At 37.3% G+C, this 16067-nt stretch overlaps 1 protein-coding gene across 3 annotated transcripts in view; it reads right to left on the reverse strand.

The window, feature by feature from the left end:
• Positions 1 to 16067, reverse strand: part of myo1f (myosin IF) — a 41864-nt gene that overhangs the window by 13431 nt on the left and 12366 nt on the right. The window contains exons 2-18 of one of the 3 annotated variants that reach the window (NM_001256671.2): positions 15560 to 15691; positions 13967 to 14056; positions 13764 to 13858; positions 12398 to 12485; positions 11029 to 11118; positions 10809 to 10940; positions 10308 to 10442; positions 7861 to 7993; positions 7588 to 7784; positions 5840 to 5920; positions 4965 to 5051; positions 4783 to 4869; positions 4526 to 4693; positions 1222 to 1307; positions 871 to 952; positions 680 to 786; positions 499 to 597 (exon numbers count right to left, since the gene is read on the reverse strand). In NM_001256671.2, the coding sequence (NP_001243600.1) occupies positions 499 to 597; positions 680 to 786; positions 871 to 952; positions 1222 to 1307; positions 4526 to 4693; positions 4783 to 4869; positions 4965 to 5051; positions 5840 to 5920; positions 7588 to 7784; positions 7861 to 7993; positions 10308 to 10442; positions 10809 to 10940; positions 11029 to 11118; positions 12398 to 12485; positions 13764 to 13858; positions 13967 to 14056; positions 15560 to 15691 (1889 nt within the window). Of the gene's footprint in view, positions 1 to 498; positions 598 to 679; positions 787 to 870; positions 953 to 1221; positions 1308 to 4525; positions 4694 to 4782; positions 4870 to 4964; positions 5052 to 5839; positions 5921 to 7587; positions 7785 to 7860; positions 8232 to 8287; positions 8487 to 10307; positions 10443 to 10808; positions 10941 to 11028; positions 11119 to 12397; positions 12486 to 13763; positions 13859 to 13966; positions 14057 to 15559; positions 15692 to 16067 lie in introns of those variants that run through there. The other 2 variants (XM_073909682.1, XM_073909681.1) reach the window with 2 other exon arrangements.

Consider the following 16067-nt stretch of genomic DNA (forward strand, 5'->3'; position numbering starts at 1 on the left):
AGTTTGTAGTATAATATGTGTAGTTGAAATCAGTAGTAATGTTATGATTACAAGCGATCCACTCCTGGCAGATTGCTGGTGATCATAACACTACTACTGATGTCAATGGTCATAGGTTTCTAACATTCTTCACAATATCTTCTTTTGTGTTGAAAAAAAAAAAAACCTCCATCTTGTTTGAAGCAAGTCAAGGCTGAGTAAATGATGACAGAATATTCATTTCTGAGTGAAATATCCCTTAAAGTGGTGAAATGCAAACATCCACATCACTACAATCAGATGCTTTTTTAACAGCTGCCATTTTTGTTGTGTTCACTTTTATATCTTCAGTAGAAAGAGCGCAGCACATAATACAGCTACATTTCACTGCACAAATAACCTGTTGACACATATATTGAGCCTTAAGTCAAGTCCTGGACGGCTTTTCTACTAAAACGTCCATATTTGCAAAGATTGTGAATTTTTATAACCAAACATATTTTTTCCGAGCTTACTCACCTGTGTAAAAACTTTGGGAAGATTCTACGGTAGGCAAATCCAGCACGTCGTACCCTAATATTTTCCCTTAAGCCGAGATATTCCACTTGATGTCTCGCTCTGGGGCCGTGAAAAATAAATTCATGATGGTTTGCTTCATGCATGATATCTGTCATCATATTGCACGAGTATGACATTATACCTGCTCTCCTCCCAGTCTTTGGGCCTCTTGGTCTCGTTGGGTTTGATGCAGCGTATGTAGTGCGGTGTGCACTTCATCAGTGTACTGACCAGCTCATTGGCTTGCCTCTGTGGACCAGACAGTCAGTAAAAGACGCCAAATAGAAATAAATCTAACAGGTGTGCTGAGGTTATTGAGATCTCTGCTCTTACTTTGATCTTGGAGCCAGCTGTGGTTGGTCTACCTTTCTTATCCGTGTTGAGGTTTTCTGGGAAGAGGCTTTGGATGAAGTCACTGAAATGGCAAAGAAATAAATAACTTTGGCTGTTTGGAACATGTTGATTGAGGTTACGGGAAAAGGAGATACGTCAATTTGCTGGGGCTTTCCAGAAGGAGAAAAACAGTTGAACTTATTTAAAGCGAAATTGATTACGCTCATCTGTCTTTATACTATTGTTTCTCTGGCTTTCCATTACATTACATTCTTTTTTACCAAATCTAAATAAAACATCTTAATATGAACAACGTTTAGAACAAGGCAGAAAAGGAAAAATAGCACTCACTATTGGCTGCTTTGCATCAGTTCTATGAGATCGGGGAAAAGCACATCTCTGTTTCGCTCACAGAAACCATTGATATCGTATGACACCTGAATCATAAGAATAAAGGTAAGGTAGTAAGAACAAATGTAAGAATACTATGGAATAAAAGCTAGCATTTAAATGTTTGCAATTGCATTGCATTCCCATATACTCAAAATTTAGTATGTTAAATATCTCAAAAACCACCCAACCCGCTCTGAACTGGGATCGAACCAATGATTCTTTGCATGGGAGTCACCTTTAGAGGTCAGAGGAGTGAGGTTTACCTGCACAGCACTTCACTAGCTGGTCTCTGCTACATGTATACTGAAGTATGCTAATATTTAACAGCGACATCCGATTAACTATTCACTTTTCTAGAATTTTTTGGTATTTAGTTAGGTTTCTATGGTATCTGCCACCTCAGAAGTGTTGCAGCCAGAACCATGGTACGTATTTTTCTTTCATTTCAAAATGTCACTTTATTTTAATTTTTATGCCAGTCTTTCAATCCAGGTGTCACTGTGACAGTACAGGCTATGTGTGTGTGTGTCAAACATTTTAGTGAATCACATTTGTTTGAGTTGGTTATATAAGAAAAAAAGAGAAAATGATCACTTTTGTGATGACAATGCTCCATTTTAATGGCACAAGATGCCATCTGATGGTAATGGTAAATGACTGACAGATGTTGTTTTTAAAGTTTGAAGCATCCTCCTTACACGTACACGCAAAGCATACTGGGTAATTTTACGTTCAAAGAAAAAGGTCTATGTACAGTACTTGAAACGTGACCATTCACACTCACTCACTGAATATGTGCATTTTAACCGTACTTGCCATCTACTGCTTGTGTAATGGTGATATGAGGATGGTTTGACAAATCAGGAAACAATTTGCAAAAGTCCAAAAGACCAGTCAGAGAGCAGCTATTTATTGTTAAGATAGCCGAGCCTCCATTTTAAAAGGTCTGCATTTCAGTCCGTCTATACCAGGGGTCACCAATCTCGTTCCTGGAGGTCCGGTGCCCTGCAGAGTTTAGCTCCAACTTGCCTCAACACAACTGCCTGGGTGTTTCAAGTATACCTAGTAAGACCTTGATTAGCTTGTTCAGGTGTGTTTGATTAGGGTTGGAGCTAAAATATTCAAGACACCGGACCTCCAGGAACAAGTTTGGTGATCCCTGGTCTATACTGAAATGGAACACAAGGGCTGCGTCCGAAACCGCCTACTACTCAGTAGGTACTGCATTTGAATTTAAACGTACTACTCGGCCGTTAGAAAAGTACGTTCTATACAGTATGAATGTGGAAAGTATGAATGGAATTCGGACGTACTACATCCGCCATTTTGTCATGGTCACATGATCTACCTGCGTCATTTGCGTCGCTTCACTTCCATTCATGAATTCTCTCGCGGGGCATTATGGGATAGCGCAGCGTGCATGGGTTGCGCACTCCAGAATCTCGCCGGAAGTAGTAAGTCATCTGGGTACTTCTCGCATACTGATTTTCGAATTCTATGAATTCGGACATACTACTCGGCTCACATACTGATTTTAGCGTACTATATAGTATGGAAGTATGCGGTTTCGGACGCAGCCAAGCATTTCCAAACTAAAACTTTAGCAATTTCGCAGTAGCAATTTTCGAGTAGTGTGGGCACCAGGTGTAACCATAACAAAACTTGTACATTATAAAACAAAAACACACTAATTAAAAAGTGCACACCTCCAAAAAAAAAACAAACAATGGACTTCATCCTTCTCCCACCTCTTTCTACAAACAGAGGGATAATATTATTTATGATCCATAAATATGCGTTGCTTTTCATTACTTTGTGTTTCAACAATAAATCGAGTCAATCGATCCTGGCATGCAGGCTGAGGCAACAGCATTCATTCATTCATTTTCTTTTCCGCTTAGTCCCATTATTAATCTGGGGTCGCCACAGCAGAATGAACCGCCAACTTACCCAGCATTTGTTTTATGCAGCGAATGCCCTTCAAGCTGCAACCCATTACTGGGAAACATTCATACACCCTCATTCATACACATACACTACAGACAATTTAGCCTACAAATTCACCTTTACCACATGTCTTTGGACTTGTGGGGGAAACCGGAGCACCCCGGAGGAAACCCTTGCATATCACATGCAAACTCCACACAGAAATGGCAACTGACCCAGCCAAGGCTCAAACCAGCAACCTTCTTGCTGTGAGGCAAACGTGCTACCCGCTGCACCACCATGAAGCCCGAGGCACCCGCAAAATGTCTTGACTTTATATATGAAGGGAATATCCCAGAATGAGTGCTCAAAATCTGAGAAGGGTCTAGCTGCAGAAGGGTGCAGGTGCAAGCTAAGCTGCGTGCAATGCTTTTAATGCACACACCTAAACCCGCAACCAACCCACCCTTCACAGTGATGCCACTAGCTGTATTGAGTGCATTGTGTCTGAGATTGCATGTCTGAGACTGCATGTCAGATACTAATGCAAAGTCTCGCTTGTGCGTTCGCCAGGCTGCTTTTCAAACCATATTTTCACATTAGAATTCCATTAGAAGGATGTAGCTTCACATTATTGTATGTAGGATGTAGGATTCACATTAGAAGGATGTAGCTGTTCCTTGAATATGTCTGAAAGATTTAAGATTTTTTATAATTATAAATGTTTTTGGTAAAGTTCAGTTATTGTTAGCAGATGCTAACTTCAGTTCACTCTGTAGCATCAGATCATCATCCTTCAGAGGTGTGTGTTTGTCAGTGTGGTATTGTGGTTTTACACTAACCATAAAACTTTGCAGCTGAGCATTATAATGTGAGAACAACTTCAAGTGCTCCATCAAGTTGGTTAATACAGGCAAAAGGAAACCATCATTTGAGGCTCGGTTTAAGTGCTGTGTGTGTGTGTGGTGAGTAGGTTTTGCTCTACCTCTAGAATTGGTACCCACAGCCGTTCATAATCCGGCTTTAAGGAGGGGCGGAGCGAGCAGCAGCTCAATATCATTTAAGGAAACATGAACCGACATGGCTCAATGTGAACTGAGGTGTTTTTGACAGGGAGAAAAGGTGTTTGCTTGTATCACCATTCAAAATCTTAACTAAAGTATGTTGCAGACTCTCATTAAGACCCCAAAAAATGATATCAAATTTTGTGGATTGGGCATTGGATGCACCTTTCATTATTTAATAGAGTATACATAATAAAATTAACTTGAAGTATACTTATTTATTTGTAAGAGAACACACATGGAATAAAAGTCACAAAAGTTGCAGCACACACCTTGCCAGCATAGTGGTGAATGATGAAACCAGAGTTCCAGCTGTTGAAGTGATCGTGCGTCCCCACCGCATTCTGGAGCTTCTGAAGCAGAGTCATGTCAGCTCCATCTTTGGTGGCATGCATGGTGGCACACACATCATCCAGCACACTCATGATGCCAGGGGGACTCTGGGAGGCAGACGGAATGAGGTTACAGCTTGTAAAAATTCATTTGATTATGAATCATACAAATGGCAAAGGCTCAGGTACAAACTCACCAGTTTATTTTCTATTAAGTCACACACGATTTTGTTGTTAAAGTACTCTATGGGTGTCCATTTGATGCCCTCTTGCACATACTCTTCCTGTGGGCGGAAAAACCACACAAACAGTTTAGGGTTTCTGCATATCAAACCTGATATTACTGAAGAGTGTAATTCAAGATTAGTTTGTTTTGTACCTGTTCTGCTTTCAGTGTCAACTCAATAAAGATCTGCTGCAGCTTTTCATTCACAAAATTGATACAGAACTGCTCAAAACCATTCCTCTAGAGAAAAAGAAATTATCATTATTAAAATTTTTAAAATTTATTTGTAATAAAATAAGGGGTGGTGAAATATTTTAGCATTTTATTCTTTTGACAGTGAATCTGAATTACGGCCATCATTTGTTCAGTGTCTTAAGTGTTACACGATCCTTCAGAAAACAGTCTAATATGCTTTAGTGCTTGTGTAACATTTCATCTCTGTGAGCACAGTTGTATTACAGGTAGCACCTTATTTTGATGGTCCATTTGAGTATTAGTAGACTGTCTGCTTAATAGCTGTTAATATGCTCCTTTAACAGACATTTAACTGACTTCAAGAAACTTTGCAAATACATGTCAACTTACACTATCCCTAAACCCAACCCTAACAGTCTTCTTATAATCTAATGAGAACAATGAGAATTAGCTGGCATGTAGATGCAATGTAATTTAAATTAAACAAATTAACCATCCAAATAAAGTGTGATCGTCTTACTTAATATTTTCAATAAAAAAAATAAAAAAATCAGGATATTTTATTCGAAAATTTTAATAGAAAAACATTTATTTAAATGTATTACATTTTATATTTATTTGTAATAATAGAAAATGTATTTACTGCCAATTTTGATTAATGTGTCTATTCTAAATAGGGTTAAATTCATAAATAATTAAAAAAAAAAAAACTTAATGACCTCAAACTTTTATATGATAATGCAAAATATATCTGACTTAATGATTAGAATATTACAATTTATACATTGAAATATGCAATAAAATACAATCAAATGAAAGCGGAGTATATTCACCTGGAAAATCTCAAATCCATAAATATCCAGAACACCAACACTCAGCTCTTCAATGGGTTTCTGCATGGCTTTGTTTATTTCCTGTAAACAGAAGAACATTTCAAAAACAACGACCTTTTTCAAAGACTTCTGACATACAAAAAAAGTACACGGATGTTACTTCAGAATGGGAGAAAGTGCAATGTGCATTATAGCAGAATAGTCCATAGAAACAGAAGAGCCAACCGTGTTACTGCTGCTTACATTAAAAACTTTATTAAAACCAGTCTTTTTAATGCTTTTTGAGCATGAGAAACTAAATGAATTAATACAATTATTACATTTTATTGGAGATTTTAAATGAAAATTAATTGTAAGCTTTGTAAACAGCTTTGGATTATCACAAATTGTTTACAATGACATACTCAGTCCATTTTTGCCACTACTTGTTGGACTTTTAGTATCAAATCTTAGGTTAAAAGTCAGTCTCTCCATACTGTGTATTTCCTTTACAGTTCCTATGCATTGAGCCCTTGATGGAGGATCAGCCTGAAATTATTTTCGAGTTATGGCTTTTCTGCTAGCTTTGGAGAGTCTGAGGCTGAAAGGTTTTAAAAAAAATTCTGACCTATGATTTCACTTTTTAAAGCTCAGGTTTTGGGTGAAAAACCAGCAATGTGGAATAAAGTTACAGATGTTGCAGTACACCCCATAAACACATTCAAGCCATTGAAAATAGCTGAAGACCACCTCTTTAAAGTGACTAAAACAGTACTTATAATGACCCTTTTAACAGGATGTAACATAAGTCACTAGTGCCCCTAGAGTGTGTATGTGAAGTTTCAACTCAAAATACCCTAAAACTGCCCCTTTCAGGCTTTGATCCATATTGTGCCGTTTTGGTGACTGTTGCTTTAAATTCAAATGAGATTGTGCTCCCAGGCCTCCTTTTAAGAGCAGTCAGAGCTATAAATGCCTGTGCTAAAACAAGACTAACATTATTTTTTATAAAAGAATGGCTCAGAAGAATTAGTTTTAAGAGTTCACACTTAGCTGATAATTGATTATAAAGCTTGTTTGGCATGCTGTCCTGGGAGAGAGCCCTGAGCTCATAAGATCCTCAAGCCCAGGGCTCACTCCTGTTTGCAAGGCGAGAAGGAAGTTTGAGCTCAGGTAGATCTCAAGAACTCCCCTGCTGTAGTAGCTAATAAACAGAGAGTGATTGCTCTTAAGAGATAACTATTTACTAGGTGCATATCTATGATGCCGATTTGGATTAGTAAATTAACTTAAGATGCATGTTTTTGGACGGTGGGAGGAAACTGGGCAACCCAGGGGAAACCCACGTGAGATTTGGTAAGGACTAGAACCAGTGATGTTCTTGCTGTAAAACAACAGTGCTAACCACTGGGCCACCGTGCCACCCATCTAGAAAAGGAGGAGGAGTAGGGGTGGAGGGGGGGGGGGGGGGGGGTTTCCTCAAAATGAAGATGGTTGTTATATGGAACTTATTAGGGTATTTATAGTGCCTTAGGAATCGTCTGATTGCTGAATCATAAATTAAATTATGCAGGACCAGCCACAAACAATCATAAGCAAGTGATCCTCTTGAAATTAGTTTATAAATAAACCTCACTTATGGAGACTACGATGTTCATTTTTGCATCCTAAAATTCAAATTTAAAAAATGTGTTTAAACTCCTTATAAAAACCCCTTTAAGCTTTCCACTAAATTAGGCTCTAAGTGTGTAAATGTAGCATTAACTAACCTCAACCAAATAGTCAAAGAGTCGGGTATAGAGAGCTTTGGCGAGAGCGTCACGCGTGTGCCGTGCTTGTTCCAGATTGAGAGTCACGTTAATAGATTCAGTCTTGCCGGCCCATTTGGAGTCCATTATTCTGCTGGTGAGCTTCTCCTGTAGACGGTTCTGGTCGATGCCCAGCAGGTATGCAGGGAACGCCAACACTGGGTTAGAAACAGAATGTTTATGGAAATGCTAATAGAAGACTGAAACTATGGTATGTCATGTGCTTTCACTCACAGTCTGTGCTCTCCACCTGCCCGTAGTTTCCCACCTCAATAAAATTAATGCTGCCTAGGTGTAAGATGCCAGCGACAATCTGCAGCGCCAGCGTCTGATGCATTTCTGGTATGCCAATCACCTGCATGGCTTCCTGTTATCAAAACCCATGGTCAATGATGATGTTAGTGGCCGAAAATAGATTTGTGTCTTTCTGAAGCTGCACATTTACTTTATACACAAAATGTAAATATTCTGTGAATAAAATCTATCTATCTATCTATCTATCTATCTATCTATCTATCTATCTATCTATCTATCTATCTATCTATCTATCTATCTATCTATCTATCTATCTATCTATCTATCTATCTATCTATCTATCTATCTATCTATCTATCTATCTATCTATCTATCTATCTATCTATCTATCTATCTATCTATCTACCTACCTACCTACCTACCTACCCACCTACCCACCTACCTACCTACCTAAATAAACTTTTTCTCAAATATGTGCAAGTCTGTGTATATTGTTACAGAGCATCTGGAAAGTATTCACAGCGCTTTACATCACATTTTCACATTGTTTTATGTTACAGCCTTATTCCAAAATAGATTAAATTAATTTATTTCCTCAAAATTCTGCACACAATACCCTATAATGATAATGTGAAAAACGATTTTCTGAAATTGTTGCAAATTTATTAAAAATATAAAAGCTGAAAAATCACATGTACATCATTATTCACATCAGCCTTTGTTGTGAAGCTCTAAATGGAGCTCAGGTACATTCTGTTTCCACTGATCATTCTTGAGATGTTTCTGCAGCTTAATTGGAGTTTATCTGTGGTAAATTCAGCTGATTGGACATGATTTGAAAAGGCATACACCTGTCTATATAAGGTCCCAGGGTTCACAGTGCATGTCAAAGCACAAAACAAGCATGAAGACAAAGAAATTGGCTGTAGACCTCTGAGACAGGATTGTCTTGAGGCACAAGGCTGGGGAAGGTTACAGAAAAATTTCTGCTGTTCTGAAAGTTCAAATGAGCACAGTGGCCTCCATCATCCATAAGTGAAAGGTGTTTGGAACCACCAGGACTCTTCCTAGAGCTGGCCAGCCATCTAAGCTGAGTGATCATGGGAGAAGGGCCTTAGTCAAGGAGGTGATCAATAACCCGATGGTCACTCTGTCTGAGCTCCAGCGTTCTTCTGTGGAGAGAGGAGAACCTTACAGAAGGACAATCATCAGTGCAGCAATCCACCAATCAGGCCTGTATGGTAGAGTGGCCAGACGGAAGCCACTCCGCTCCTGGAATTTGCCAAAAGGCATCTGAAGGACTCTCAGACCATAAGAAACTAAATTCTCTGCACTGATGAGACTAAAATTTAACTCTGTAGTGAATGCCAGGCGTTACGTTGGGAGAATATCAGGCACCGCCCATCACCAGGCTAAACACTATGAAGCATGGAAGCATGAAGCATGGTGGCGGCAGCATCATGCTGTGGGGATGTTTTTCAGCAGCAGGAACTGGAAGACTAGTCAGGAAAGAGGGAAAGATGAATGCAACAAAGTACAGAGACATCCTGAATGAAAACCTGCTTCAGAGTGCTCTTGATCTCAGACTGGGGCGACAGTTCATCTTCCAGCAGGACAATGACCCAAAGCACACCACCAAAATTTCAATGGAGTGACTTCACAACAACTTGGTGAATGTCCTTGAGTGGCCCAGCCCAGAGCTCAGACCTAAATCCTATTGAACATCTCTGGAGAGATCTGAAAATGGCTGTACACTGTTGCTTCCCATCCAACCTGATAGAGCTTGAGAAGTATTGCAAAGATAAATGAGCAAAAATTCCTAAAGACAGGTGTGCCAAGCTTGTGGCATTATATTCAAAAAGACTGGAGGCTGTAATTGCTGCCAAAGGTGCATCAACAAAGTATTGAGCAAAAGCTTTGAATAACAAATTTGCAACAATTTAAACAAACTTTTTTCACATTGTCATATAGGGTATTGTGTCTAGAATTTTGAGGAAATAACTGAATTTAATCCATTTTGGAATAAGGCTGTAACATAAAAAATTTGGAAAAAGTGAAGCGCTATAAATACTTTCCGAATGCACTGTATATGCATAATAAACATACACAGCAAAGACACACACATATTATGTCAAAACAGTTTTTATTTTGGATGTGAATAATCACAATAATTTTTGCACAGCACAAATCATATTTTATGCACATATTGTTTTATTGGATTAAAAATGTATCCGACTCTATTGAGATTATGTTACTTTTTTAGAATTAAAGCCTATCTTGGTGTTTCCATTAAGTTATTTTTCTTTTTTTGTGATGCACATAAAATCAGGTGGATGGAAACATCATCTGACAAAGTGAACCCCTTTCAATGTAGTTGATTTAAAGAGGTGCACATAATCTGGCAGGAAATTATTGATAGTATTTACCATGGTTTCCTGGAAGTCCTTACTGTCGTTGGTTCCATCAACTTTGTATGTGCCTGACTGGTTTAGGTAGTAGTAGTAATCTGGCGTCATGATTCCCAAGCCTTCTTTCTGCTGAGGTGTGCATCCATCTATTAGCTAAAGGAAAAACAGGTTGTTTATTAGGTATCATTTTAAGTGTGAATATTTTAACAATTTACTATTTCAGACCACAAATGTCTATGATTTGCCCAAATACAATTTAAAGAAAAAGTAAATAAATAAATAAATAAATATATTAGACAATTATTAAATCAATAATAAACATTTAAATGATTTCTAATGGATTTCATTGTTTCTCTCCTATTGTTTTTATGGCAATCTTTAATTTCCATTTTCTGTTTTGTTGTTTAAAGCCGTGTTCTACAGAACATTATTTCAAATTGTAATAGTTAAGATGCAGTTTAAGAAAAAAGGATTTCTTCAATTAAAAAAGAGAAAAATGACCAATGTTCTGTTTCCTACCTGGTAGAAGATGTGAAAGTTCCTTTCATTTTCATTTTGACTCACAACCCTTGATTTTTCCAGCAGAAAGTTGGAGATCTTCCCTCCGTCTGGCTCTCCTCCTCGACTGAACTGGATCTCAAAGTACTTGCCCTGTCAATCAAGCTAGCGTTACTCACAGTAATGCAACACAGGTTGGTGTGCTGTAAATAAAGTCTGCTCTGAATAAAAATAAACGCACAAAGCGACTTGAATTGTTGTTGCGGACCGTCTTCGCATTGCCAAATGCTTCTAGCAGAGGGTTTGACTGCAGGATAATATCTTTAACATGCTGAAAAAACACATACATGATTAGGTTAAAGACTTGCTTATTAAAGTTCACCAAAAATTTTTTTTCTTCTTCACCGGAACATTAAAAAATGATATTTAGAGGAATCTGTGCTGCTTCATGATTAATATAATGCAAGTTACAGTTTTTCTTGTTTGCTTTGACCTGGTTAAAGAAACTAGGCTCCACTTCATTTTCATTTTCACTATCCCAGCAGAGCAAAAGACCGGTCTTGCAAATGTGTAAACTCTTTCTCATTGGGTTGACACATTTTCCCCACCATTTTTTAAAACAGTTAACACGAATGTCATTCAAGCAGTCCAAACTCCATTGTTTTAGTTATGGTAACCAAACAGAAACCCTCTATTCCTAACCATTAGACACTACCAAGATCAGTATGAATTCACTGAAGCACCGGTTTGACACTTCTTCACACAAATCTTCAATTAACAATCAGTCTGCAAACATTAAAAATGATGGAAGGTCTGTGTTGTTCTGTGCCAGCATGGATGGAGGAGGTCAATAGTGGCTATGTCCTATACTCCCAATAGATTTGACTGTATATTTGTTTACATGTGTTTTCTCTAATTTTTACAGTATTTTATTACTTTTGTCTGTTTTTACAGTATTTCAGTTTTCAGCCACAGTTTGAAAATTGTCATGAATTCAATATATATTTAATCAAAGCATTTCTTATTCTGGATCCAATTCTTTGCAAAAAGGCAAATTTGACTGCCTAAATAGAAAGACAACAAATGGCATGAGTTCTGTATTTTGTATTTTGTTGTCCATTGTGTAATGATTAATTGAAAGAGCTCATATACTTGTTTGCAAGTTGTGTTGTTTGAAGGTAAAACTAGCTTTTGTTAAATATTTTAAATGTTTTGACACAATATGTGCCTTTTGCAAGCAAAATGTGTCATTTTGACCATGAGTGCGGCTGTTTAGGCCTGTGTGTTAACTGTTTTAAAAATGTGGAGTTTCAGTTGACAACTGCATCCAAGCAATCGAGAAACAGTGTAAATGCACATTTGAAGGTAATAATACTGTAAATGATGCTTCTTGATGTTTTGCTTCCTAAGCACTCAAAATGAAAATCAGGAAACAATTTTGATTTTTTTTTTTTGACTCTCAAAATGCCGGTATTGACTTGCATTTTCAAATTAATCAAGGACCAGTTTCAGCTAAAATCTTCTTTAATATTCCAGTGAAAAAAAAGGTCGCCTACATCTTTTATTTCATGAGGCTGAGTAAGTAAATATATTTTAAACACAGTCGTCACCTGTACTTTAGATCCTCCCCCGGATACTTTCGAGATGTAGCCCATGATGTATTTAGCAGCAACAGTTTTTCCTGCTCCACTCTCTCCGCTAAACACAAACGCATATGGGAGAACATAGCACATGTCAATGATTCTACACACTGCTGTGTGAATTCACATTCTTTCTCACACACACAAACACACACACACACACAGACGAGTATGGTTTGAAAAGGCACTGTCACAGGAAACTGTGGCTAGCAGCTTTAAAACCCCTTTTAATTCTTTAAATGCTGCTTCACAGAAATGACAGCACTGGTAAATTAGACACAATGGCTCATCTGCAAAAGGCCACCCACATCCTCATTGGACAAAACCTAAAAGATGAAAAAAGGAAGAAACGAGGATCCATCTTGTGAAATTAACTGGATAGTTCACCAAAAATAAAAATAAATCGACTCGACTTTCTCACCATCCAATGGTTCTAAACCTTTATGGTTTGCTTTTTTTCTGTTGAACGCAGAAGTGAGCTAAAAACCTGTAACCATTGACTTCCATATTAGGAAGAATAAATACTATAGATATCAATGGTTATAGTTTTTCTAGCTTACTTCAAAATATCTTATTTTTTTAATTAACACGTAAAGAGTGACTAAATGATAACAGAACTTTCATTTTTGGGTGAACTATCTATTTAAGAAGCTCCTATTTGGTCAATCAAACATATACTTTGGTGTCTTTAGTATCTCCAAATTAGTTATCCATATTATTCTGTCCTTATGTAAAAGAAACATTTCAGTTATTCGATATTTGTTCGTTTAAGTCCAAAACGTTAGTTCTTTAGATGTGATGCTTTGCTTTGAGGAACCTATAAACAAACTCGTGTTCGACTAGGCAGAAAGGTGGCAAAATAGCCGCTTTTAGATTCAGAAAGCAACGAAGAAACAACATTTGCAAGCTCTTCTTCGTGTGTAAATCAGGAAGGAAACCATGCTAAGAATGGTGACCACTGCTGCTGCGAAGCCTTTTGTGGTTATGACAAAATGGAGGAAGGAACTGCCAATAATGAGAACAGGACTAAAGAGGGTGATTATCAGATAAATAATCAAATATTTGCATCTCCGCATAGTGCCTCTTGATGATCATGAAGCATTTATCTAGATGTTAAATGTTGTAAAGATCTGTGAAGTAAAAATGCATACAAAAAAAAGTCTACAAAAGGAAAGGAAAAAGTTGATCTCTGGCAGATTTATTTTGGAACATTCATAGGTAACCTGGAAGTGTGGCTTTCATGTAAATGTGGGTTTGGGTTTCGAATGTGCCACATAACAGGAAGAGGAAGAGCACCAAATCCGTGTTTGGCGCAAATCACACGAGCATCACAAACCTGATAATGACACACTGATTTTCACTGTCAATCATCATGTTCCTGTACATGTTGTCTGTCAGAGCGTAAATGTGTGGTGGATTTTCATATTGGGCCTAAGAAGAAAGCAGAGAGAGGGGGAAAATGTTAGAACTGATATACTAAAGTAAAATGCATGATACAAATGCTAACTGATTGGCAGGTGTTCAGTGTATTTGACTCACAGCTCCCTGGTAGAGTTCAATCTCCCGGTCAGTGAAGTATGGCATCTGTTTGAAGGGATTCACCGATATCAACACAGGCCCAATATAAGTCTTCAATGTCCACAGTTAAGGATATTTAAACAATCTACTTCAATTAAATTTAAATTCTGTTCGTTTCAGTTCAAATCATGTCACATTACTGAAATGGTGAAGTATTTACATTTTTTTCTCAGTCGCTTTGGTGTATTTCTCACAACACTATTTACATTTGCACAACAGTTAATGCATTTCTTTAAACAATTAGTACAACCTGCAAAACCTAGTTGATAACCTGTAAAAGTGTGTCACTTGTTTAAAATGGATAGCTCATTCCTCAAAAGCAAGTATTAATGTCAATGAAAGTGTCAGTGTCATCAAGATGAAAAGTCCTGACACCATTGTTTATGAACAAGACAGTCAAATAGCTTTGTCATGTTTTCATTATGACAGTTTACTTTGTAAATTTTTTTCCAATGCAAACAAATTTGGCGACACTTCCTGAAAATGCTCAAGACAGCACTATATATCCTGTTTGCACAGCCATTTAAAAACTACAGTAAAGTAGAAATCACTGCATTTAGGGAGGTACTCATTTAGTGAGTACAAGACACTGAATTTGTCGGTTTCACATTTTTACTCTTAGCAAGTCTAATTTATTCCCAGCATTGTGCAAAAGCATAAAACACCCTTATTTATTTACAACAAACTTACACTTCCTTTGGGTAGAGCTGTGCATAATTGCTTATAATATGTGTCATTTCGTAAATATATTCTAACATAATAATGTTTTTATTTTCATACTGGATTACAATAAAAAAACTGTAAGACATACATTTTGCAGTGTTCTAATATAATTGGACTGTACATTCATTAAAAATATAAAAATTTCTTTATTATAGTCAATAAAATCCATAAAAGACATGTGTATCGTTGTACATGTGTACAAATATGAGTGGCTGATGTGTAGTATTGCTTTTCTATGTGAAACATATGTTGAAACCCACTGTAACAGAATTTCCTTATAAGGTAAGATCAAGTACAAATTTAAAACATATATATTTTGTTGCTTGTTCTAGCTACTTATTTAAAAGGAGCTGAAACAACACAATTCTATAGTTTTAAAAAGAGGACAGCTTAATGTTTTATGTTCAATCAACTTAAAATTGTAAGAAGATTAGGTAAATTTAATTGATTTGCATTGGAATGGCATGATTGTGTGGAACCCAGCATTTTTTACATTGTACTACTACTACTACTCCTACAACTAAAATTCACAGACAGTATGTAGATCAGTATTTTCCCATTGAAATGCAATCTGGACTGAGAAAAAAAAACTTAAAGTACCAACAAACAAGTGTAAACTAAGTGTTATAAAATCAGGAAGTGAGCATGTGCAGATCTGTTGAGACACACACACAAACAAAAGAGGAAGATAAAACTTCTGATCGACCTTCTGTGAATGACCACACGGTACAAGTCTTCAAAATAAGCAACAACAATAGCAACACCACCCCCACAAACTGTGCAGACAGATCAGACAAGAGGCATGCTTAACTGCTCAGAGATTAAGGATACGAAGATGTAGTCGTCCAAGAATCTCTTTTTAAGGTTTTCCACAATGGCATCTTCAGTGATCTTGGAGAGCAGCACCATGTCGTCAACACCGCTCTGCTTGACATTCTGACTCTGCCAGTGATATTTACTGCCCTAAAGGAGACAAGACAGAAATAAAGAGAGAATATGAGCTGATAGTTCAAGGATTTGAACTTTAACACTTTACCAAGTCAAGGGTTTTAGGACTTTTGAAAACCTCTTTAAGACCCTTATGACCCTTATACAGGGCAAAACACTAAGGGCTCTATTGTAACAATCTAGTCGCAAAGTCTAAAGCACATGGCGCAAAAGTATTAAGGATGTGTCTGAATCCCCTTTTGTTATTTAAAGGATTAAATAATATGCTTTGAGTCGCGGCGCATGGTCTAACAGGGTTGTGCTTATTCTCTTAATGAGATTTGGGTGCGTTTTGAGCATAACATGCATTAAACCGATTAAAGTTTCATCTTTGATTCCTTTTAAGGGTCAG

Source organism: Danio rerio, chromosome 8 (assembly GCF_049306965.1).
Source record: "Danio rerio strain Tuebingen ecotype United States chromosome 8, GRCz12tu, whole genome shotgun sequence".
Classification (NCBI taxonomy): domain Eukaryota; kingdom Metazoa; phylum Chordata; class Actinopteri; order Cypriniformes; family Danionidae; genus Danio; species Danio rerio.